Genomic DNA, 26,412 nt, shown 5'->3' with positions numbered 1-26,412 from the left:
TAATAAAACATAGACATAATGAACATAGCGTTTTAAAGTACTGAGGCTTAGATCCAGGTTTTCACTTCTAAAAATCATCCTAGAAGTTGCTTTGAAGGCTTGCCTAGAATAATAATCAGAAATACCCACTACTAAGAACTGTGAGCGAGCTCTGTTTTGGTTTATTATGATTGATATGCTTTTACACAAGATCTGGTTATCTCATTTTAATACAGAAATCCATTTTGTCATCTGTTTGTTGTCATGAGTTCTTCCTTAATTGCAGAGTTTTCCCTGATAACAGCATGGTGATCTCAAACTCTGCCTTCAGGAGTTTCACAGACAGTGTCCATACATGAAGGGTGGGCTCAGGCTTAACAAAAAGGAAATACATCTTTGGTGTCTAAAATTATAAATGGTCATAGAAGGGTTTTACTACAAGTTGTGGCTGCCCCATCCCTGGCAGTGTTCAAGGCCAGGTTGGACACAGGGGCTTGGAGCAACCTGCTCTAGTGGAAGGTGTCCGGGCCCATGGAAGGTGTCCCTGCCCGTGGCAGGGCATTGGAACTGGGTGAGCTTTAAGGTCCCTCCCAACCCAAACCAGTCTGGGATTCTATGATACTTTTCATCTCTTGCTCTTGTGACATCGTGCAGCACACCTAAAGTCTTCCACATGGGCTGTTGTCCTGGGTTCAGCTATAGCAGTCATTTTTCTCCTTCTTAGTAGCTGGTGCAGTGCTGTGGTTTTTAACTTTCAGCCTGGGAACAACGCTGATAACACCGATGGTTTTAGTTGTTGCTAAGTAATGTTTACTCTGACCAAGGACTTCCTCAGTCTCGTGCTCTGCCAGGGAGGAGGGGAAGCCGGGAGGAAGCAGAGACAGGACACCTGACCCAAACTGGCCAAAGGGGTATTCCATACCACAGCACGTCATGCCCAGTATAGAAACCAGGGGGAGTTACCTGGAACGGCAGATCACTGCTTGGGTTGGGCTGGGTATTGGTTGGTGAGTGGTGAGCAATTGCATTCTCTCCCCTTGTTATTTCCCTTATCATTGGTGGTAGCAGTAGTAGTTTTGCATTATACCTTAGTTACTGGACTGTTCTTATCTCAACCCGTGGCATTTACACTCTTTCGATTCTGCGCCCCATCCCTCTGGGAGTGAGGGGAGGAAAAAGGGAGGAAGTGAGTGAGTGGCTGCGTGGTTCTCAGTTACCAGCTGGGCTTAAACCATGACAGCTGTCCCAAGAGCTGGCTGTCCCCAGTTTCCAATATAACGAAAGACAAAAAAACCCACCCCTGAAACCCCACCAGCAATCTCCTTAACAGCAAGGGGAAGAAAATTATTTTTCTCATGCTTACGTGCAATTAAAATAATACAAAGCTTTCAGTTATGTGCTAATAGCATGCAAATCTTCCAATAGTTCTTCCCTAAGCCTGCTGGAGATGGGAAGCTTGCCAGGGAAAGTGTAGGGTCAGCAAATGACTGAATGTAAAGAGAAAAGGGTGAGAAGATGGCCTGAAGCAGAAAAGCGAATTCTTGCTGTGTGTTCTCTGCAGTATTGGAAGCTTTTATTTTTTATATCTATTTCTTCTATTTTTAAAACCAGAGGGAGCTGGGGAGGGGCTACCTGAAACTGGAGAGCTGGGAAAATGTATTTCAAAACAAATCCATGAAGTGAACAGTAAGTCAGCATCAGGACCAGATGGTGTTCACTCAGAATTTCTCAACGAGGAAGTGTGAAATCCTGTTCCCAAGTGTGGTGTGTAACCTATCACTTCAATTGGCTAATCAGACTAAGGAAACAAAATCAGACTCGAGAGATTTGGTCAATGTGACATGAGGTTTTTAAGTTGTCTTTTGGGGGAAATCTGGGAAACTGTGGATGAGTTCATCTGATGGCTGGACCAGTTAAATTGACAACAATTGTAATAAAATATAGTGGTGTTAGATGTTTGGGAAATACTGTGTGTTCAATATAGTTGCATATATTTTGTGGGCAAAGAGCCATGTCTTACTCTTGAAAACCTTTGGAAGGATGGCAGGCTGAGAAAATTGGGGCTGTTCAGCCTGGAGAAGAGAAGCTGCATGGAGACCTCAGAGCAAATCTCTGAGGTGTAGTAAAGCCAAAGGTGGTGTAGGGTGTAACAAGGATGATCAAAGACAAGTGAAATGTCGAAAACTCTTTTTTTTTCCTGTAAAATCGTGAGTGCTATGGGGAAAGCAAATAGGAAAGGAATGCTTGTTTCAGCTGTCAAGAACCAAGAGACAGCATGTGGTTGATTGATTCAAAGACATGTGAAAAATGGTATGTTTTTTCAGGGAGCATCACGTGGAACTTACTGCTTTGAGCATTAGGGCTGTTGGAGGCTTACCTGGATCCAAAGAGCAGACAGGACAAGGTTTTAAAGGGCAAATCTAACCAGGACTAGTAACACGAAGTTATCTCCACTTTCTCAGGAAATGCTTCGTGCAGGGATTTTTTGATGCTAGGAGGCTATCTGAAGCTCTATCACTTTTATACTTTTCTTCTGTTCTCTCCTTGATACTTGCAATTGGCTGCTGTGTGGCACTGTGAAACCTTCACCATGTTCTTGTGTTCCTGGAGGTGTCCTGCTGATGAGCAGGACAGTTTGTTCAGCAGTTCTTGGGGTACGGTGATGTTAAAAGGAGCGTGAGCAGCAGCTCAGGGAGGGGATCCTGCCCCTCTGCTGCGCTCTGGGGAGACCCCCCCTGCAGTCCTGATCCAGCTCTGGGGCAACAGCACAAGAGGGACGTGGAGCTGCTGGAGCGAGGCCAGAGGAGGCCCCGGAGCTGCTGCGAGGGCTGGAGCAGCTCTGCTCTGGAGCCAGGCTGAGAGAGCTGGGCTGGGGCAGCCTGGAGAAGAGAAGGCTCCTTGAGGGGAGACCTTAGAGCAGCTCCAGTGCCTAAAGGGGCTCCAGGAAACCTGGAGAGGGGCTTTGGACAAGGGCCTGTAGGGACAGGACAAGGGGAATGGCTTTAACCTGCCAGAGGGGAGATTGAGATGGGCTCTGAGGCAGAAGCTCTTCCCTGTGAGGGTGCTGAGGCGCTGGCACAGACTTTTCCCAGAGAAGCTGTGGCTGCCCCATCCCTGGCAGTGTTCAAGGCCAGGTTGGACACAGGGGCTTGGAGCAACCTGCTCTAGTGGAAGGTGCCCCTGCCCGTGGCAGCGGGTTGGAATTAGAAGATCTTTAAGGTGCCTTCCAACCCAAACCAGTCTGAGATTCTGTGATTCTATGACTGTGAATGCAGCGCAGAGCAGGCACTGCATCTTCAGCAGGTACTGGTTGGTTAAGGTTCTTTCTCCAAATGCTTCTCACTGTTGCTGACCAGACCAGTTGACCATCATTGACGTTATTTACACATACCTTTGGATATATAGAATTAAGGGAACAACATAAAAATACTGCTAGTATATAGGATGCTTCCAGAACCCACTGTATGCTTCTGCACCTGGAGAACTTCCCAGCCAGTTCCATTAGTGGGTATGTGTACATGACCTCTCATGGTCTGCAGTCCAAATCCATGTGCCAAGCTAATAGCTCACAGTTTTTAATGAGAGTTCTTCCTGAAAATGTCATCTCCTACATATTTAGAAGTTCATAATGGTTGCTTTAGAGATTTTTATTTTATTTTAATTTTAATCAAGTTTGTACTGAAAAGAACCCATTTTCATAGCAAAGTAGAAGAGTGAGCAATTAGTTGTTTAGAATATGAACTTTTTTAGAACAGGGCAAGCATCTAGATGTTACTCCTGTGTAGGAGTCGTTCTTGTGCAGGAATGATACATATATATATATATATATATATATCTCTACACCCCCGATTTTTCTTTCTATTGCAGTATTTATGTGTTAAGCTCTCTTAACCCATTTGAGGTGTCTGACTGCGTGACTGCTTAATCTTGCCTTTGCTCAGATAACTGAATCCAGGGCTTCCATTCTGCTTTTGGAGCCAATTTTCTGAGTCGTCGATCGTTTTCGTTGCTTTTTGTAATTCAGAGCTCCTCTTTTCCTTCAAGTGTGGTGCTCAGCTACCACGGGCAGCTGGGGCAGCAGAGTGTATTGGATGAAGAAGAATCTCAGGAGCTGGTATTAAACCTTGTTGTGTGATTGCTGCTTGTCACACCACGATGATCCTGGGAGTCTTGTTTAGTTTGTGGTCGTATTTCTGATCTCTGTCATTCTGCCTCAGACCTTTTTCTGCAGCATTTATTGCTATTACTTCCTCTTCCTTAAGTGCACATTTTATTATTGCTCTCTGAAAAAATAAATGCAGGATATTACTGAATTAGAGCACCAGACAGTCCACGTGAGCAAAACCGTAGAACATTAGGTTCTTGCTTGGGCCAGAGCTGATGAGCAGCAGCTAACAGTCTACCAGAGATCATTAGCAGGTCATAAAAGTGCTGCTTCTTTCTCCGCTTCATCTCTTCGAGAAGAGAGGAAGAGTGGGTATTTCTTTAAAAGATCCCCTTTTGTCAGGTTTTGGTTGCTATACAGATATTCCAGCTGCATATTAAGTGTGTTTAAGGACATGACAGCCCCGCTCAGAAGTTGGGAAGACTTTTGGCTTGCCTGCAACATCATTTGGGTTTTAAAACTCTCTTTTCAGAGTCCTTATCCATATACCTTTGCCATTTTTAAGGAAGAACATTGTAATTCCCCATTTAAAGGGTAATTTCCATGGTTTTGTTTAGGATACACTTGAAGAAAAGCAGCTAGTTTGTACAAGTACAGCATAGAATTAAAGGATAATCCAAAGTTCATCTGTGAAACATCAGTCTATGTGTTATATCTGTGTTTTGGTGGGAATGGCAGGAGGTGAGGATGCCACGTCATTTTGGAGCAAAATCCAGAATCAAAATGTTGGAAAAGTATGGATTTAGAAGGCCAGAGGGCTTGCTGACTAGTTTGTAATTACACTTTGGTACCATGAAGTAGATTGAGGTGAATGTAAGACATAACTGAGACATTTGACAACTATTGCTCTCACCTTAACAGTTTAATGTTCTAATTTATCCTAGATTTGTTTAATTTTCAGTGTTTGCCTTGCGAGACTTCAACCCTTTGCCTTTGTAATTTAAACACGGTGGACCTGCTCCATGGGTGCTCCCACGCACTGTAATACAAATGATATGAACCATTTTCAGTGGTCTGCCCTGTGTGCTGAGCTTGCTGGCTGACAGAAATTGCCTGGTTTCAGCTAAGTGACCGAGGAAATTGCTCTTAGTTCAAATAAAATGCACTCTCTACATAATGCAGTCTTCTGGGGTTAGCACTGAAAAATGAGCTTATCCCAGGTGATGAGATGATGTCTGGAGTCTGATTTGGACCTATCCACTAAAGTACCCTCCAGTTCAGCACATTTACCAAGAAAAAAGCCAAGATTTTTAAATCCTGTCAAACATCTCATTAAAATAGAGGAGTCTGTCACTTGGCAGGTAGATTTGGAGAAGGATTTATGTGCTGCACATGTTAATACTGACCTGAGGTGTGGCTGAATGGATTAACAGGGCGCTCATCGTAGGGCAGAGATACAGCCTTCTTAGAAACAAACTTGCAGTTGTTAAAACTAAGTTTATAAGGATTCTAATAGAATTTCTAGCGTATCCTCATGGAATATCTTGTTCTCCCTGGAGCAGAAATTCTAATTCCTCTGGATTTATCATTTTAGGCTGATATGAAACAGGTTTTATGTTAAAATGTCCAGTTTAAACACTAGTGGTAATTCTGATTGTTAACTGAAATACAAGGTAAGGATTCTCCTCACAGAATCAGAAATGTAGTTATAAAATGGAAGTCATTTGACCAAGAATGCTGAAGTAGAGATTAACCAGAGATATACTATGAAAATGTATCCGGTTTACTTAGTTTTTATATCTGCTGTTTGGAGCGTATGAAAACTTTTGGCATTAGAAAATGCTTTTGTATTGGAATGGTAAGCATTGATTGCTGAAGGGATGTTTGTCCTGGACAAAAGTATAAAAGGAAGAGAGGAGGTAAAGAGATGTTGACAAGAACTGTGGTTTGTGTGATTTTGGAAAATGCTCCTAATCTGGGGGGGATTGAAGGTGTTTGTAGGTGGCTGAGGAAGCTGAAATGGCAACTTTGGTCTTGTCCTTGATGATCCCTGTTTGGAAAATCAGTTGTGTTTCAGTCCTTTGGCTGGTTTAGGCTGTATGACACTGCTTTAGTGTGCAAAGGGAATGGTCCTGTGGTGGTGTTAATGCATATTCTTTGTTCACGCTATGGAAAACAGCAAGTAACCAAAGATATATATCCTGCTTAATCAGGAAACTTAATCCTAGTGTGAGTTGTCTTGTCAGTTTGTGATACTGCAGTCCTGTGTGAGATCTTGGGTTTGGCTTCAGGTTGCTCAATAGTAGGACAGCAATCAGAGGCGGAGAAGTTCTCCTCACTTAGAGATGGTGCTTTTCACCACTGCAGACTTCCCAGCGCCCTGTTCAGGCTAGTAAAAACCTCTTTTGGCTAGTGGCGCTAATGAGTTTTGACTCACAGTTAGGGAAGGTCAATGAAATGGCTGTTTCACCTGTGCTAGAGCCAGCATGTTGTACGTACAGGATGCTTACATAGCTCCTGAGGGACTTCACAGTGGAGTCAGATCTGCAGTTTGGTGAATGGATGGCAGCAGGGCGAGTAATTCATCAGCACAGAAGGTTGTAGAGGGTGTGGGGAAGCAGCAAAGCAGCGTAACAGAGATGATGGTACCTGAACCCAGCAGAGTTTTTTCTGGTGGTTTTCTCTGGTGCCGTGCTTGGGCCAACAGTGTATTGATTAAGGCTTTTTAAAAGGGGAATAAGTCTTTTTCAGGTACAGTTTCAATCTGTGTTTGTTGTGTCAAAACGAGATGACTCTTCTGCACTCCATGTACAACAGAGAGCGTTTTAACTGCATTAGGAAGTGAGACAGAAGTGCAGTTGCCTTCTGCACTTTGAGGAGCACTAGACATGTAACACCTTGTTCTCTTTTGGATACTCCTTAAAACAAAGATTCCAAACTCTTAGATGTTGTGGTGGTGGTGGTCTGAATGCCTTGCCTGCTTTGAGGTCCCTTCTCCGCCTCTGAAGGGTTTCCTTTGTTGCCCAAGCCTGACTGTCAGGAATTGCTGCTTTGCCACCACTGGGGTTTTCTTCCTCCTTTTGGGGAATTACGTGGAGGGGATTTGACTTTTGGGAAAGGTTAATGTGCACAAATGTAAGACTTTATCTAGGACAGCAGCATTTTGATGTGGTTATTGCAGGAGAAGGTTCTGAAAGGTTCTGAAGGTTCTGAAACTAAGAAAGTTGAAAGTTCTGGTTAGTTAATTGTGCAGAACTTGATTTTTCCTTTCCTTGTGTAGTTAAGGCTTGTCTTGATGCTTCAGGTTTGAAAGGGCACTGTGAAACCAGAGACCTTTGTTCTCACATCAGTGATTGTGAGACTGAAAGGAAAGCTCCTCTTCAAGAGATGGAGAGGAGGGCTGAATGTAATTAATTTCCCTCTCATTTGATGCAGTACAGATGGCTGAATTGAAAATAGATTCTTTCAGCTATGCCCCTGAAGGCCACAAAACTTCCCTCTTAATGAGAGAGAACAGGCAAAGGCCAGTGACCACTGAAAAGACATTTGAAGAACCAGTTGTTCTGTCAAGTCCAGACTAAATGATGCTGCTTTCAAACTCTCCACATAGCTACTGAGAGGTTTCTAAACCTTGAGCGTTTAAAAAACAAGGCACAGACAATATGGATCCTGAGCCAGTGTTTTTTGTGTGAATCCATGTTGGATTGTTCTGGCACACAAGGATGAAGATCGGAGCTTCAGCCCTGTGTGGCAGTGTGTTTTCACCACTCTTAGACCTGAAGAGACAGAGGAGCAGAGAGTTGGGGCAACTTGTTTCCATTCCCTTCTGGTAACCTGTACTCGGAATGGGATCTGTGCCCAGCATCCACCCCCATTTCCACTTCAACCAGGGTGCAATTCCTCTTGCATGTGTGTAGCTCCTCAGCTCTTCCCGTCATTTTACAGCTGTTGGCTTAAAAAAGCATATTGCTTTCCAAGTATTTCACCTTCCACTGGATTTAGCTTAGAAGCTGCAATCAACTGCTGGCATAGATTGGGGGGTTTTGTTTCCTTCAACACTGTTATGATCAAAATATTTTGTCTTTTAAGTCTACAAAAGGGTGGAAGATGTTCTTGGATAGGGACCCTCTAAGGGTCCCATAGCACATGTGAAATGCTGTGCAAGCATCTTGCAATTAAAATAGTTATTTGCATGCTAACATCAAGAGGGATAGAAGAGTGGGCAGAGCTGCCAAGTCTTCTTTGCAGTTTAATTGTCTGTTTGGTAACAGAACACATAATATTCCATTACAAATCTTATTTGATATGGTAATAGGCTCATTTGCTCCCTGGTTATCAATGTAACTTCTCTACCACAAACATCTGTACTTGCATTGTGTTAATCTGCGTGAATGCTAAACATTGACAGAGTTAAACTATAAAAGTGTATTTTTAAAGTTTAATTCATTAACTGGAAAGTAATTGATAATAATGTGAGCTTTTCTTATATTATTATCCCTTGTAAGCAGCTTGGCATTTGCTCCATAAGCCAGAAAAGCAAAGTCACTTTCACAAGATAATGTGTTTCAAAATCTTAATCTCCTAAATGAGAAATATTTGAGAGCAGGTAACAGGATATCTAGCTCAACTCTCATTTTTTGAGGCCAAAAAATACTGCCTCTTAGGATTCAGTATTAATGCCTGCTTGTGGATGATGTCCTGAGTTAAAGCTCTATCAGTTGGTAAAGAAACCTGAGTATTTTCTGAATGTCTTCATTACAAGTTAAACATCGGTGAAGAAAACAGAAATGAGCCCAGCACTTTACTTTGCACTAATTTAGTTTCAGATAGGATGGTCCATCAGTTCCTTTATGGTGCTTCTCCCTCCTCCTCACCCTCTGCTCATCTCTCAGCCTCTCAGATTAGTAATGGCCATTCCCAAACTACCACTGCTGCTTGTTCTGCTGGGTATCTGTGCCTCCTCTGTGCTGTTTATGCTCCTCAGTTCTGAAACAGCAGAGTGTCTAAATATGCTTTTGAAAGAGAATCATGGAATGCCAGGTTGGAAGGATCACCTGGTCCAACCTTTCTAAGCAAAGCATGACCTAGACTAGATGTCTCAAAACCCTGTCCAGCTGAATCTTGGAAGTGCCCGGTGTTGGGGAGTCCACCACTTCCTTGGGGAGATTATTCCAATGGCTGATTGTTCTCATTGTGAAACATTTTCCTCTTGTGTCCAGTCGGGATCTCCTTGGGAGTAACTTGTGCCCATCACCCCTCATCTTTTCTGTGTTACTCCTTGTAAAAAGGGAGTCTCTACCTTCTTTGTAGCCACCCTTAAATACTGGAACATGGGGATAAGGTCTTTCCTGAGCCCCCTTTTCTCCAGGCTGAACAGTCCCAGCTCTCTCAGCCTTTCCTCATGTGGCTGCTCAGTCCTTGGTCATCTCTGTGGCCCTTTTCTGGACCCTCTTTAGCCTGTTCACATCCTTTTTGTATAGTGGGGACCAAAACTGAAGACAGTATTCCAGGTGTGGCCTAACAAGTGCTGAGTAGAGCAGATGATGCCTTTATATCTGCTGGTGATGCCCTTGATGTTCCCCAGCACCCTGCACCCTGTTGGCTTTCTTTGTCGCAGCTACGCACCATTCACTCCTATGGAGCTTGTGTCTACCAGGACCCCCAGGTCCCTTTCCTCAGAGGTAACCATCAAATACAAGAAGTAAATGGAAAACTGGATTAAAACATGGTTTAATTAAGGGTAAATTGTATCCTAATACTTCTTTTAATTAAGTAACTAACTTGGGCAAAAGCAGCTTAGAGCCCAGAGCAGGTATTTTTTGTATCAAGAGCCACTCATTAAACTTCTCATATGTATCCCATTTCTTGTCCTTGAGTATTACAGTGTAGCTACTGAGGACAGCAATTTCTGTGTGTCCTGAGGTCATCAGATATACTTTTTTCTTACTCAAGTTTTGTGCTTGTGGCAGGGGATGTTATTGACTTCTATTTATCAGGCTTCCTGTGACAAGTTTAATATGTGGCTAAGGAATTACATGTTATCCCGTACCTAATGTTGTGAAAACAGGAGCGTTGGACATGCTCATGGAAAAGTACATGCTCATCTACAAGTTCATGGAAAACCTGAACTTTTCATGGGTCCAATTTTTACATTCCCTTTTATCAACTACATAAGCATTTCAAGAATTGATATATCATAGAATCCCAGTGTTTGGTAAATTCATGGAGAGTTGATGTGAAATGGATGTCTGGAGTCACAGCCAATTGGGTGCAGCCATATCCAGATTTTTGCTCCAGTATGTGAGAGTTTGAGCTGTGAAGATATATGTACATCCTTATGCAGTTTCTGGTATAGGTTTACATGCTTATCTGAGAGTGAAGCATCATCTTACCCTATAAATAAATATTGCCATATGTTAATGCTCTCTAGTTCATAATGCAAAACTTGGAGGGGGAAGGGATGTTGAAGAGCTGCTTGTTTTAAAAATATTAAATCCACCTACAAACCTTTACAGTGGTTTCACAGGAAGAAGTAAACCATGACCTAGTATTCCTTATTCCCTAGCATGGAATAACTCCTGTTGGTAGGGGAAGCGTGTAAAATGTTTGTCTAAGCTCTGTGGCCCTTCTATATTGGCTTGCTTTAATAAATATTAAAGGACAAAAGGCTGCTTTGACTTCCTGGACCTTGAACAATCAAACCTGCCAACATAGTAAGCAAATTGCCCTTATGTCAGTGAGTGTAGTAAAAGAACAATAAATAGGTTGAATGTTCTTCATAATAGCTGATATTCAAATTGTTCATGGCTGCAAACAGCTCTTCTTTCTGCTGCCAAGCTAAAGCAGTATTGAGTCCTTGTACGCAGCCAACAGCTTTGCAGTGGCCCATTTGTTCACAGGAGATTTTTAACATGTCTGTGCATTGGACACTTTGGGGCATTTATTACTAGAAAGTTCAATATCTCTGGGTTCTTATGGATTTTACATATCTTTAGTGTTGCTCTGAGTACATCAGGACATTTTAAAAGGTGGCAGAGACCCAGAGCTATCACCTCTTGTACATGTCTTAAATGAAGATCTTGTCTGGTTTGCTGTTATGAAATACACATCTTTGGTCATACAGAGCTGCAGTGTGTTATCAGTTTGGAATCACAGACTGGTTTGTGTTGAAGAGACCTTAAAGCTCACCCAGTTCCAACCCCTGCCACGGGCAGGAGCACCTTCCACTAGAGCAGGTTGCTCCAAGCCCCTGTGTCCAACCTGGCCTTGAACACTGCCAGGGATGGGGCAGCCACAGCTTCTCTGGGCACCCTGTGCCAGCGCCTCAGCACCCTCACAGGGAAGAGCTTCTGCCTCAGAGCTCATCTCAATCTCCCCTCTGGCAGGTTAAAGCCGTTCCCCTTGTCCTGTCCCTCCAGGCCCTTGTCCAAAGCCCCTCTCCAGGTTTCCTGGAGCCCCTTTAGGCACTGGAATGTGATACAAATGAAAAATTGGAATGTGATACAAAAGTACCTGCACACAGTGTTTCTTGAGCTTACACAAAACAGAGAATAAAATCTTTGGATCAGTACAGCGCTGTCTATTTGCTAAGGTGAATTTCTTCACAGAAACACAAGGCAATGGTACCCTTGGAAAGTTTCATCTTAGTTTTGTGTCCATTTTAATATAATTTCAGCTTTTGCTTAGCCAGTGACTTAAGTACTGAGTACAAAGAGCTCCTGAAAAAACTCGCATGTATCAACTGGAGAATTTTATCTGAATAAATAAATTGTTCAGATCAATTGTAAATAAAATGATGTTATACATAACGTAGCCTGATTACACTGTAGTGTGGTGTGTTTTGGGGAGTTCCAGCTGGATTTTACTGTGTGTCAAAGTGTAGCTTGTTGGAAGAAGTTATAAACAGCCATTGTCATTGTGGCCTGATGGCCCAGATCTAGTTTTGAAATAATGCAATAATAGAGCTTGTATCAGGTTCTATCAAACCCTGATCTGAAACTTTCCATTGCTACTGCCCATACTGTGTTGAGTCTTACCCTGTGTTTGCGTACGAGCACAACCAGTGTTTTTGTGGGTGCTAACACCATCTTTTGTCTTTCTTCCATTTTATTTGAAGTTCTTCCTGAGTTTCTGAAGCGACCGGCAAATATTTATGCCTATGAATCTATGGACATTGTCTTTGAGTGTGAGGTGACTGGAAAGCCTACTCCAACTGTGAAATGGGTCAAGAACGGAGACATGGTTATCCCAAGTGACTATTTCAAAATCATTGTAAGTATATTGTCCATTTTGCTCGTTTCTAAGCTGTTGACCTGTTAATCCTCTAGCACACATGTATGGAAGCTTGGTTCTTTTATAGGATGGGCTTCCTGGTTCTGTACTACTGATGTTTGGGGCCTGGAAGAGAAAGGGCTTCTCGAAACCTTTAATGTTCTGTAATTCAGTCACTTTACTGAAACACTACAACATGTTGCTTATGTTGTACAAGTTGATTTCTTTATAGCTTAGATTTTCCACGAGACAGACATGTACACAATGACAAAACACACTTTGTTGGCTGAACCAGTTGAAGTGCAAGCTCACAGTGAACACTGGCGGTTCTCCGCAGTCATCTGTAACCAGGGACAATTGACAGAGTTTAAATATAACTGAGCTGTGACTTCTGAGTTTTGGTACTTCTAGAGGGAAATTTTAGATGTAGTCCAAGTCAGTTTTGAGATGTAGTTGAGAACTTAATGGTTGGGTAATTGGTTGTATACCAGAGGTTGTAGGATTGTAACAGTGATCTCACTTAGCGTGCTTACATCCAGTGCTTAAAATATCATAAAAATGCCTGTGAAAGTGGTATGACTTGCCAGTGATATGTGATGCTACAAAATGATAGCCATTAGTGAGAGCTGCTGCTGCTTTTTGATACCCTGTAATTTGAAGATTCAGTGCAAGAGAGATGAAATCTGACGGGAACTCCAAACGTTTTTCTGTGTTACTCGTTCAGAAGCTGCTCCTGTCATAGCAATGTGCCATAATAACAGCAGTGTTTTTGCAGTTGCGACCCATTTTTAAGTGTTGTGTTTTCCCTTTCCTCTTCAGAAAGAACATAATCTGCAAGTTTTGGGTCTGGTGAAGTCAGATGAAGGATTCTATCAGTGCATTGCAGAAAATGATGTCGGAAATGCACAGGCTGGAGCCCAGCTGATAATACTTGACCTTGGTAAGATAAATCATGACAGTAGAATGCCAAAAGGTGGGAACAATTTCAAGGGGCCTTTTCCATGTGATGTGTTGTATCTGGAACTCAGCTACTGCAGGATGTTGGATTTTTTAAATCACGAGTGATTTGGGGTCATCTTCTGTGCACCTAATGTTACTTTAGAGAAATTTGAGAATTCCGTAGGATCCAACATGTGTTTGTATCTGAAGTATTGTTGCATGCTGAGATTTAAAAAAATTGCTAGCAATGCTCACCTTGCAATGCTTTGCATTTTGTGTTTTGGATCTTGAAAGAGAATAACTGCTGTTATGATTAAAGACCTACTGTCTTCCCAAAAAACATCGTACAAATGTTGTTACTAAGGCATCAGCTTGTTTTGCTCTTTCAGGTCACACAGGTCTTTAAAATAACTTCTAAGAGCAGAAAGAAGAAAACTAATAGGAAGAGGGATGAGGGGAGAGACAAGTCAGACAACAGTAATTTTTACTTGGGGGGAGGGAGGAGTTGTGTTGCCTGTCTTTAGGGGCTATCATTTCCAAATTGTAATCTTTTATTTGGATGGAAAGTCTTATGTCAGAGGCATGATGTAACTTCATGCTTGTAATTTTAACAGATGGGAATCTGCTAGACCTGGTTTTGGTGTTCACTGTGCAGAGCGTGCCACAGAGAGATAGATTTTCTTTTCTGAATCTTTTGTAGAGTAGTTGTGCACTTACAACTTCTTCTGAATTCTCGATTGGATATGGGTATGTTTCCTTGCTGGCTGGAGAGATAGATGCATGTGCTTCCCAGAAGGATTTGGGGAAGGAAAGGTGCCCTCTACTGGGTTCAGTAGCTTTAATCCTAGACAGCTGTGAGGTTTCAGCCTTGGAGTGGTGGTAGGCATCTGGATCCAGCAGCAGCCTACTGTCATCAGGTTGCCAGAAAAATCAGTAAAAGTAATTTTCTTTCTGCTCTTTGCATGAATCACCTCAGTAGTTCCCAAATCTTCCAAGTGGAAGCATTATTTCATATTTTCCATGTTTGAAAAGTACTGAATAATTAATGTACTCTGGTTTTGAAGCCCTGCCCGAGTCTGTACTTTCACCCTGCTCCCAGTAGTGGGTTAGAAATTACCATTACTGTTATTTCAGTTCCTGTAGTCTCACTCTTCTTCCTTTCCCTCCCGTGTTGTTTGCCCAGTGGTTTCTCCTTCCTGCTCTACTCTGGCAACCTGTCCTGTTCCATTAGAGGACTTTGCCTTATAATGCTGTCCTTTTTCTTTTGCATGCTGCCAACGGATTGTGGATGCGGTGTTGATGGAGTCTCATTTCGGGTGTGAAGATACACCCCAGCGTCCTGTCGTTCTGTTACATGGCCTGCAGTGTTTTAACAATGCACTCCCTGTGTAACACAGACGCGGTGTAGTAGTTGTTCTCCAATGGTAGAGATAAACACATGGTACATCACCAAAAGCGCACTTGATTTGGTTGGGTGCTGAGTAGTGGCGTAACAAGTAGTGCGAGTAGGAATGAACGTGCTGTGTCTTAGTTGTGATATGTGAAAACTGGTATACACAGTCAAAAAATACAGCTATTTGATATTTTAATACCTTCTCACAGTATGTGAGAAGGCAAAGAAGGAAACAGTGTTCAGGGAACAAGGGTAAAGGGATCATACGTAGCAGTTCTTTCAGGACAGCTGCCTTGGTGTGAAAGTTAAAGCCATTCATTTGAGAAAAACCTATTCTGAACACTTCAGTTGTTCATTCAGAAAGCTTTTTATTCTAAATTTCATACCTGATGATGGGAAATATCCACTTTGCCAATTGAAAAAATAGTTTCAGTGAGAAAATATGAAGTGTTCATGGAAGTTCTTCCCAATTAGCAGCCTGCCTCTTCCCTTGCTGTTCTGTTTTCTCCTTCCGAAATGGAACTGGCAATTTCCAGACTGGCTATTTACAAACTATTTCCCATGAGCCCTTTTGCTTATTGAATTGATCTTTAAATAATTTTTAATTAGAAAGTAGAGGCCTTATGGAATTTCTTCATGGGCCAGTGCTGGGCCAAGTCAGATGCTTGGGCATCTGTAAAGAGAGCACAGCATTGAGCGTGGCGTAGCAGACAGCAAGGAAGGGAGGTAGTTGCTGCCATTAAAGGTGAGTTTGAGTAGATGGAAAAGGTAGAGTTACTCAGACTTTGAGGGAGATACAATGAGAAAGATTAAATAGGAATAAACCAGTAAAGCTGTTTGCACTCTGCGTATTATATGAGAACTCAGTTGGCTCTTCTGTATGTGAACTTGTTTCAGTCAAAACCTTTCCCATGGAAATTTTCCAGTGTGTTGCATTTTGCTGCCTGGAACGGTGCTCTTCCATCCATGGCTTCATTGGGGGTTTCTTGGGGGTCTTGGAAAAAGTAAAATACCACGTCTGGGTTTTCTGCAGTCTTAGAGGGTAGCATAATTGTTAAACGCCACAGGCATAAAGTGTACATTGTGATTATCTGTTCCAAGTTTCTTTTGGTTTGGTCTTTTTTGTCTTTGGGGGGAATTCTGAAAAGCTTGCACTAGATGCAGAGTTATTTGTGGAAAATATTAAAACTTAATTAGCTAAAAAAGGGGAAGTTGAAGGCTTATTGGAGAGGCTTTTTGTTTTCCATCTCTGTAATTCTCTGTTAATAGAAAAGACTGTACTTGGAAATGGTTTGGCTGTACAGAGCCCACAACTTCTGCTTTTTCTGGAACATACGAAAGAATAGTGGCATCAAGAGAAGAGATTTTTAGGGCAACTCTTCCATCAGTGAGAAGGTTGAAAGGGGGAAGAAAGGGAGTAGGAGTCGGGTAGATGGTCTGAGTTAAATACTCTTCTCCTGCCAATATTATCCCCTGTACTTCAAGTGTAGAATTCTGCCATGGAGTTGAAAAGCATCCCACCTGCATTCCAAATGCTTTGAGATTTGGAATTGTGTCCCTGTTTCTCAGATACCCGCCCTCCGCTTTTGGGAATTTCACTGAAGTTGTGGCTCTGCTGCCTGGACTGCCTTTTAGGGAGAATTTAAGAGCTGCCTAAAGAAAATGAATTACCTTGATTACCACATTCCTCTGCACTTGCCCTCCGCCAGCGTTTGGCATCTCCATGCTCCTCTCTTTGCCTTATGTGTTAATAGATAGGTGGTTTGGTCTTATGTCCTGCAGATGCCACCATGGAGGACTCCTGCATATCCCAGTGAGAAGGAAGAACCTCAGTTGTGTCTTGGGAGTGATGTTCTCAGCAACCTCCAATCTCTCCCCCTCCTTTTTTACACAAACCCAGCCTTTATGTCCAATTGATTGGTCAGCCCCGACTATCACAATTATGCATCAGATTTACTAATGTGCTCACTGAATTACAACAAGTTCATTTTTTCCAGTGTTTCTTTGTGTGGTCTGTCAAAACCTCAGGAATGGGAAGGTTAAATGGCAGTGAGGAGCCTGAAGAACAAATCCAGGACCTGTAACCTGGCCTTTTCCAGAGGATCTGGTGTGGCTCAGAACTGCCATTTGGGGACTGGAAAAAGAACAGGTGGCAGTAAGTAAGAGGAGGTGCCTTTGAGGGGGGAGGCAGATGGTTCCCTGTCACCCCCATGTGATAGGCATTTGACAAGTACGCAGGCACCGAAAAAAAGGAGTGATGCTTGAATGCCATATAAAGACAAATCAGTGTAAATAAATATGCCACGTTATTTAGAGAACAATTTCAGACTCTTACTGAGATATGCTGTATCACCTTCAAAATTCAAAGTGAGCGTGGTAATATACTGCAGGATTTTTGTTCTTATACACTGCAGAAGTGAAGTGTTTGTCATCTGTGAGTTGTGTAGAAGTAAGGTCTGCAAGTGAATGACTGGAACGTGCTGCTGGTACCCAGTAGTACACCAGTAGCACACCAGGGCAGGAGGTTCTGTAGTGATCTTGGAGACACTTAAGTCACACCTAGACAAGGGCCCGAGCAGCCTGGTCAAAGGTGGCTCTGCTCAGGTGAGGGGTTGCATAGGTAAACTCCTGAGATCCCTCCTAAGTAGCAGTATTCCATGATTCAGGAAGAGTGGTCTGAGAGGGGTGACTGGACCCTGTTATCTCTGTGTGTAGCCTTAATGTAATAGTCATAACAATTTTGTGGTATGTATTTCCCTGCTGATCTCCTTAGGAGAAACAAATGTTTGCTCCTGGTGGCAGTTTGACATTCCAAACCAAATTTGATTACAGTATGACACTACTTCAGTTGCACTGTGTGGTACCAATGCCTCCCTGACTTGCGTTATATGAATCCTAATTCTGAGTGATTTTAAAAAACATCATTTATTGACCTAAATTGGTGTTTTCTTTGTGTAATTTAATCCCATCCAGAATCACTGCTGCACGAATAATTTCATTTTATGCTGGTTCTTCTCTGCCAGAGTTCGGCCATGAGCTCTCTCGAGTCACAGCAGTGAAATGGGGTGGACAAGACTCTGGATTGGGCCAGGTTGGGGCTTCACCAAAGCACTGAGAACTATATTCCACGTGTGATCCTTCCAGCCCCTTTTGTAGTAACCTTCTCTGCAAGATATTTGCTTGCTGTTGAAAATGTCACACAAGGCAATGTCAAAAGCCTTATTTAAATTAAGACAGATGAAATACTCTGTTTTCCATCTCAGTTCCACTACTCTGCCGTACGAGGCAAATACAAGTTCTGTTTGACAAACGTTGGCTTCTGCTAAAAAATCCAAACGTTGGCACTAAAGAGGCTTGCGCTCCACTTTGAAAAACTTGGTGGCACTTTTGGATACTTTTTCACACGTGAAAAATTACATAGATTTAAGTCGTACCCTCACTGGTTGAGCACCAGAGGCTTAAAACTCCCATGTTACTTCAGGACCTATTTTGGGTGATTTCTCAGATATCAAATGTAACTTCTCAGGCTCTCTCACATCTTATAGAGGTATTTATTTAGAGTATTTTGTATGCAGTCACATACTGTGAATTAAGAATGTTTAGTGTTGAGGTAATATTTGCTCAGTCCATGGAATTCTGTAGAGTTCTTGGAGACAATAGAAGTACTGGAAAAATATGTAGGGTGTTGTGGATGAAACATCAGAGCAAGATGAATAAAAGTAAAAAGTAAAAGAGAAGGGCTCTGGTGGGTATTGCTCCCCTGGTGGGTATTCATCCTGAAGACTGTTCTAGTTCTTTGCTCAGAAAGAAGTGGTTTGTGTTCAAAGATGCTGCAACGGCTGGAGAGAGCTGGTCTTGTTCAGCCTGGAGAAGAGAAGGCTCTGGTGAGACCTTAGAGCAGCTCCAGTGCCTAAAGGGGAAACCTGGAGAGGGGCTTTGGACAAGGGCCTGTAGGGACAGGCCAAGGGGAATGGCTTTAACCTGCCAGAGGGGAGATTGAGATGAGCTCTGAGGCAGAAGCTCTTCCCTGTGAGGGTGCTGAGGCGCTGGCACAGGGTGCCCAGAGAAGCTGTGGCTGCCCCATCCCTGGCAGTGTTCAAGGACCAAAGGGCACCGGACTCTGATGGGAGTCAAAACCTGGTGAGATGTGAGAGATCCCATCTGCTCTTGTGGGGAGAAGATCCAAAAGCAGGAGGATGTAAAATCCACTACGACAAATGCCTTTAGAGACAAGACTAGCAGGGGACCTCATGCTGATGGCATAAGGAAGTTTGTAAGAAATACTGACAGTGCTTGTGATGGATGTAGGCGAAAGCTTTTCCAAACTTGCTGCCTCTATCCCTGTCTCGTGATACCAAAGGGGCTTCATGTGAATGATGGATGAACAGCTTGGAAGTCTCATTTTGAAAGTTGTGGCTTAGGAACATAAACAGCATCTGAAATCACAAACTGACTTCAAAGACTGTTTTGTAAAACCAAAGCCAAACTCTGGGAATATTTTGTTACTGGCTGTGTACACTTCATTGCTAATTTTCTGTAAACAGAGCAGTATGTTCAGTGCTGAAAGATAGGGGGTTTTGTTTGATTTTGATTTGAATTTACATTACTTAGCTATTATTCCTCAGTGAAAATCAGCATTTGTGTTTCTCATGGCTGCATGGCTGCGCAGAATTGCCAAAAAGCTGGTTTAATTCAGTTAGAGTCATTTCTTGACTCAGTCCCTGTTTAAAAAAGGGCCTTTATTTAGTCTCTCTGGCTATTATTATTACTAAATAAATGGCTATTTATTTATTCCCTCTTTACTGCCCCTGCTTATATATTGTCCTATTGAGAAGTCGAACTGATTAAACTAAACCACAGTAGAGCTTCTTGAATTAGAACTTCATGAAATTGGGAGCCCAACAGTTCTCATATTGTGTGTTCTATCGACTGTTCTTGTTTCAAAACAACACACTCTTTAATGAAATGGCTCTAATGTAGATTAAATTCCTAATAGATGAATATTTGCTGGTACGTGGTGGGTTGCAGGAAGGCAGAACAAAACTTATAGGGTGTTCTGAATGTGCTTATTAGTTTCATCTCTTGTTTTATGACTGTATTTACAGTCGACTTGGCAAAAAAAATGTGAAAGCTCATGAAGATGCTCGGATCCCATCATGTGTGCCGTGATTCGGTGTAAGGCTGCTGGGTTCCAGTGATCGCTACTTACACAGTTACACTTTGAAACACTTGGGCTGTGTCACCTCTTTAATTTTGGTTTTCATGACTGAAATTAATGGTTAAGAGCTACTTGTGTTTAAAGAGATTATATGTCGTACTGTAAAGATGAATAATATGTAAGGAATATGAGGTGGAGGTGGAGAAGGAACCTGTAGGTGTGAAAAGCTTCGATGTTCTTTGAGAAACATTTAGCATATTAGTACACCTTTTCTATCCTTCACCTGTATTTCTTCTATATTTAGGTAGGAAAAGTGGAATGAACTAGGATGTGTGTATGTGGTACCACAACTGTAGAATGGGCTCTTTAACATCCCTTTTGGCTTACTCTGGGTTCCCAGTGGAGTTTCTCAGTCCAAGAACAGTCTCTTTGCTACCAGAAAGGCTGATAAAAGCAAATACACATACCAAAATAGCACTTACCAAATCCACCAATTCCATTTTCCGTTTATTCTCATGTATTTTATATAATTGCTGTTCCATTGTGACCAGCTGCAGTTGTTAAGGGGTGGCTGATTTTTCCTCTGCTTCTACCTGGCTTCTAGTTAGAGGTGAAAATGGAACATCACCTGTAGGTGTAGGATGTGTTCACTGCATCATGGGGGTGTTTGCTTTCAGTGTGTTTTATGGCTTTTCTTGTTGAGATGAAGAATATAACAGCAGGATTAGCTTCAGCTTGGGATCTGTGACAGCTGCCAAAGATTTCCTCTGCCTTTATTATTCACCCGCAGGCTTGTGAAGATTGACAGGAGTAGCCGTGATTTGTAATTGATCCAGCCTGGTGTTGTAAAGTAAAATCTCAGATTCTGTCCGTCTCGCACCAGCGGCGGGAACAAACGTGTGGATATGGTCCTAATTGGTTGCTCATCTTTCAAACTTGCTAAATTGTACAGTAATATCAGAGGCAGCTGAATGCCATTTGGAGAAGAAGGAAAAATGATTGGTTTACACTCTGGTTGCATATGTAATAGGATTCGTACGGCTGAATATCTGAATCGAGGAGGAGACTCTCTTATTGCTGCTGTCAGCTATTTTTCCAGTAGTCTTGACAAGATAACCTGAATAGGCTTATAAGAAAAGAAAAGAAATCTAAGAAATCTAAATTACATTTTTAATGATGGGCATTCCCTATTGAAACTGGCTGCAAATTGTCCCTGTTCTCACTGCATTAGAAATATCCTGTGTGGTGTTTTCTTGTTTTATTGGTTGTTTCCCCTCTCCTGTTGCCTCTCTTCCACACCAAAAAAAATGAAACTCATTGTGGATCCAAAGTCTTTAAAAGACAAATGGATTCTGTATGGTTCTCCTCTTGGCGTATCTTTACTGAAGGGGCTAAAGGAAGCTTTTAGCAGTGGTCAGTGACCAGAGCAGTCTGTGTTTAAAATGTTGCATCTGTTGCTATAGACTCATTTGGGGAATAACCTCAAATTCTTATGTCTCTCATGCTCCAATGCCACACTGGATAGTGTTGCTCTGTGGGTGGTTAGAGCCTAAAAGAGGAAAGGTGGGTGTTCCTTTACACAAATATATGAAAATAAATAATGAAGTGTATGTATCAATCTAGATAAAGAAAACCAGAGTGCACCAGGTATGTACAGGAGAAAAGTAATGAAATAAGTAGATGCTTGATAAAGAGACTAGCAGAAATGAGTACGATTTTACCATCCAAACAGCTTGTTCCATCTCTGCTGCTGCAGCTGCAACTTGGCAGAGTTGCTGCTGCTTCAAGTGTCAACAGATCCCAAATGGAGGGAAATTCTTTCCCATCCAAGTTATTTCTCAGAGATAAGCATGTAGGCTGACCCTGGGATAAATTCTGTGTGTGCTGCAGCCACCTCTGCATTGGCAACTGCAGAGAGCCTGAGCAGGGAGGTAGACAGTGAGGAGTGTTACAGTCTTTTAAATGAAATATTGCAATTTAAAATCAAGGGTTATCAAAATCACCTACAAGAAGCCGTGTTGAACGGTAGCAACTTGAGGATGGGTTGATTTATTTCAGTTTAGGCTGTTACTGAGAAAAGAAAGAAAGAGCAACGACCCCGGCGTGTTTCTTTGCAAATACATCCTTAAACAGGCAGATAATGCCGGTTGATGGTGGTACCGGTGCAGTGGTGCTGCTCTGCTGGCAAAGCAGGGGTTTAGTCCTGAACGTGGCTGGTTGAAATGGTTCTTGTTAATTATGTTTAGTTTTTACAGAGCTGACAGCATCTCTGGCCCTGTTACTTCGGGTGTGCAAACACTGAGTGACAACTGAACAGCGGTGCGAAAAACATGGAAGGCGAGACTGGGAATGTGATTTGCTCAAGGTGATAACATGAGTGATGGGCAGCATCACAGGGAAACCTGTGGCTCAGGGAGCAATCTTGCCTAACTCTTCAAGTATGCAAGTGGCTGCTGTAAAAATGAGTAGTATTTTGATTAGTAACTGCTCCATAAAGAGCTGTGCTCAAATAGGACACATGGAAATAAAATCATTGCTTTCCAGCTGTTATTAAAGTCAAATTAAAACACACTGTTGCAGGCTCTACTGTTCTCAAGAGTTTTTTTATTCTGTGTAAGAGTTTAGTTTCTGAATATTTCCATGAGGAAGATAACCTGTACCAGGTTCTTGTGCATTTATGTGCATTTTTATTGCCATGGGTTCTGTATGTGTGTTTTGTTTCAGGTTTTTCACTCTCTCTTCTCAAAGAGTGGTTGTTAAAGGAAAAAAAAAAAACAAAACAAAACACCAAACAAAAAAAACCCCTCCAGTTTTCTTAAATCTTTTTAAAAAATGAGCTTTTCACTATAGAACTTTAAGATTTTGTCCATCATTTTGCAATATGTTGTTCTGGTTTGAATTTCTCTCCGATAACAAAACCTGTTGACAATAATGTTAAACTCCCCAGGGCTAGGTACAGATATGTTTTGGCTTTTGTCCTCCTTTTTCACAATGTGAGTCTCATGACCAAACTCACACAGGGCTTTTTCTTCTCATCCTGCCCTGCACCACCAGTATCTGGTCAGGGCTGCAGGGTTCCTGCTGCCTCCCCCTGCGGGCTCCCTGCTGCGTGCACTACGTCAATAGCTCTGTCACACCTTTTAACAGGGCTTTATGAGGCAGGAAAAACTCAAATTGCTTCCTCTACACCAAAGCATTTCATAGTGAAATGAAAATGGGAGGAGTATTCATTATCAGAGCAGGTTTTATGACTTCCTTTCCAAAACAGGCTCTGGGCAGAATGTGTTTATCAGTATATTTATACAGCCTCAATTTATTCATTGCCCATCAGTGTCCATCTTACATTAGAATAAAGAGCCAAATCAATGCTTAAAAATCCCAGTCACTGGGTATTAGTTGGGCATTTGCTCGTTAGGTACTTTTGGTGAGCTTTTTGCAAGTAGTGTGCATTGAGTGAAGAGTAAATACCACTTCTCATTCCCATGAGAATGTAAATTAATTTAAGACAATTTAAATTTAGGAAAAAAAAAAAAAAAAAGCATTTGTCTGCCTGCTTTAGGCAGGAATAAGTCAGTGAGCATCTCCATTTGCTTTCATGAGGAAAAGGAGGGTTGCTTTTACCTGGGGGAGGGTCTGTTCCTCAGGATGGGGGGTTGCGCGTAGATGAGACCCTCAGTGACATAGGTTAGTGGTGGCCTTAGCAGTGCTGGGGAGCAGTTGGATGTGATGATTTTAAAGGTCTTTTCTAACCTGGCGGATTCTGTGATTCTAAAGTTGATTCAGAGAAAGCTGAGTTGGGTTCTTATCCTCAGTCCTCTTCCTTCTCAAGGTAGGACAGAGGCTCCTCTTTGGCCTGGCTCAATCCTCCAACTGTGCCCACCATGGTCAGTGTCATGTGTCCCCTTGAGCAGTTGCTTCAACTCCTCCTTGTTTCAGGCAACAGTTTCGTGAGCAGCTGAGACCATCGAATGGCTCTTCACATCCCAAGGGGAAAGTGTAGTTCTGCCACCTTCAACCAGTCCTGGCATGTGTCAGACCCTTTGAATACCTTCAGCTCTCTGTAGCCTGCACAGAAAGTTGTGCGATCTCTTTTCTGGACTAGCGAGGTGAGTTAGTTTTGTAGTCTGGGCCATAAAGCCACTACAGGACTTTATCTATGTATATATGTAAGTGCAGCCAGTTCCACAACATGCAAGAGGAATCTCTCCCATTCAGCAGACATAAGCTCCCAGACAACATCCCCTTGTTTTCCCATCACTCATTGATTGTGTGTTATAGTCAAAAGGAGTTAAAATACTCCAGACATTAAAAGCACCGGGTTTAGTAAGACCAGCACTCAAGTGCATAGAAAATATGCCCAAGGTTGGAAATTGCTGGCAGCTTGGATGTTTCTTTGCCCAGGTAGAGTGGTGAAACAGAGACACGAAGATGCTGTCGGCATGTGAACATGTCATACAAAATAAAAAGGTCACTGGAGTAATGCCTTTATCAAAGATTCTCCTATTCTTCTGTCCGCTTTGGTATCAAATGTCCTTTATATCCAATGGTAGGCATTACCAGTGGCTTTTCAGTTCCTCACAGCAAGGAACATATCAAACACTGCAATATCAACCATAAAAACTCTGCATGTTTGAATTCCTGAGCCCCTTGTCCCTGGTCTGTCCTACATCCCTGTTTCACAGTCGTGTAGGCATGAAGCTACCTTTATGGGGTCAGTTCCTCAGCAGATGAGCTTGGCATTTCTGAACTGTGTGCAATTCTAATCCTAGAAGTAATTTCAGGCTTAGCAGGCTTTATGTCCAGCTAGCCCTGGTTGTGCTTTCCTGGAGGTGTTGGTCTGAATGTTCTCACATGGATTTCTTTTTCTGATAAATTTCCTCATAGAGCAGAATCACAACATTCTGCAGTTTGAGTCATCTCGGGAAGCACAACTTTGTGTACAGCTACTGATATAATTTTGAATTTTCTCTGAAATACTTTTTTTTTTTTTTTTTAATCTTTTCATGATGGCATCAAGCAGATGTAGATCGTGTCTTACACCAGGGAAAGGGAGGTGCCGTTGGTTGTCATTACGAAATCCAGGAGCTTCAGGAAATGTATGTTTGTTATATACAGCAGAAATCAGTTTAATCCACTCTTCTTTCCATGCCTGTTTATTCACTCATTCAGCTTTGCATGGAAGCACCTCATAGTAGCAGAATAGGAGTCTGGTAGATTTCTTTAATTAGTTTTTCCAAGGGAAGGAAGTAATTGAGTTGTTATAGCTGAGCTATTGAGACAAACCACGAGCTCCGGCAGTGCAGGCATTTGTCCTGTAAACAGCTTGGGGCCAGTTAGCGTGATTTTCTTTGTGTTATCATGCAGGGAACTACTAGAAATAACAAGATGATGTCCCTTCCCTCCTAAATTTGTGAATTAAGCCCTTGAAGAAGGATAACAATTTGATACAAGTAAAAAAACCAGGGAAAAAGGTAGTAGAGAAAGCAGAATTCTAATGGATAGTTGTATAGCATGGACTTATGTTGTTATTTCTTATCACATTGTGACCAGTTACTGCTGTGGTTTGCATACTACAAGGGAAAGGGTATAGAAAAAAATCAATGGTTATCACTATGACTCTCTGAGCTATCACAGCTTCTTAATCCTGATCAAAGTTGAACCCTGTTCCAGAGCAGAACAAATGATGCCAATATGCTAAAGCTTGAATTTAGGAGAACAGTGCATCAGGGACAAGTGAGAGAAATGGCTGAAAGTCTCGATTACCTTTCAGGAATCAACAAAATAGCAACTTATGTGAAAAATATTTTATATTGTGTAAACAGCTTTATCCAAATACCCCAAGTCAAAATTAAACCTATTGGTGCGTCAGAGATACTTTTTCTGTGCGGCATACTAAATACTAAAGGAGATTGGAGAGGTGAATGTCCTAGGTCATGTTCTCTCCAACAGGCCCTTTGACAGAAGAGGAATTTGCTGGTTTTAGTTGTAGAAGGTCTCTGGCTGAAAGCAAAGATTCATGTATGTTTAAAAGCTATAAAATCCATTCCGAAGTCCTTATAAAGAGGACTTCCTTTTCTTCTGTGGAAGTACACATTGACCACTCTCTGCCCTGGATTCCTCAGCTGTGCCCCTGATTCCTGTGGGCCGGGTCTCTCTTGTTCTCCACTTAGCAGTATCTGTGGCCTTTCAGCGCACATCGATGTGAAAGTTCTCATTTGTACCCCTGATATTTCCCACCCATGCCTGTTCCTCACCCACTGAGTCGTACCTCAGGCTAGTCTCGGATGTCCATGTCTTTGGGATGAAACTGAACTGGAAGATGCTCTCCAGTCCCTGTTGAGTGTCCAGGGAAAGAGCTAGTCCAAAGTGAAACCTATAGAGGAAGATGTAGCTCTCAGTAACAGCTGATTCACCCCTCAATGCCTCTCCTATGGCCTTCCAATGTAAGTGTAGCCTCAACCCTCGGTCAGAAATCCCTGCTGCTCTCATTTGACATGTGCTGTGACTTGGAGAGCACTTAAATATGGCCAAGAATAGTCCAAATGTGGCCACTAACTAGTTCTTAAA

General features: G+C 42.3%; 1 protein-coding gene across 17 annotated transcripts in view; it reads left to right on the top strand.

Annotated features, from left to right (window-relative positions):
* The window catches only part of NEO1 (neogenin 1), a 193,360-nt gene that overhangs the window by 111,489 nt on the left and 55,459 nt on the right, over window positions 1-26,412 (top strand). For all 17 annotated transcript variants that reach the window (XM_030497329.1, XM_030497327.1, XM_030497328.1 and 14 more), the window contains exons 6-7: window positions 12,201-12,355; window positions 13,175-13,295. In XM_030497329.1, the coding sequence (XP_030353189.1) occupies window positions 12,201-12,355; window positions 13,175-13,295 (276 nt within the window). The remainder of the gene's footprint in view (window positions 1-12,200; window positions 12,356-13,174; window positions 13,296-26,412) is intronic.

The sequence above is a fragment of the Strigops habroptila genome, chromosome 9, assembly GCF_004027225.2.
Source record: "Strigops habroptila isolate Jane chromosome 9, bStrHab1.2.pri, whole genome shotgun sequence".
NCBI classification, from domain to species: domain Eukaryota; kingdom Metazoa; phylum Chordata; class Aves; order Psittaciformes; family Psittacidae; genus Strigops; species Strigops habroptila.
Note: the sequence above shows the minus strand (reverse complement) of the source record. Positions and strands in the feature narration are given on the sequence as shown.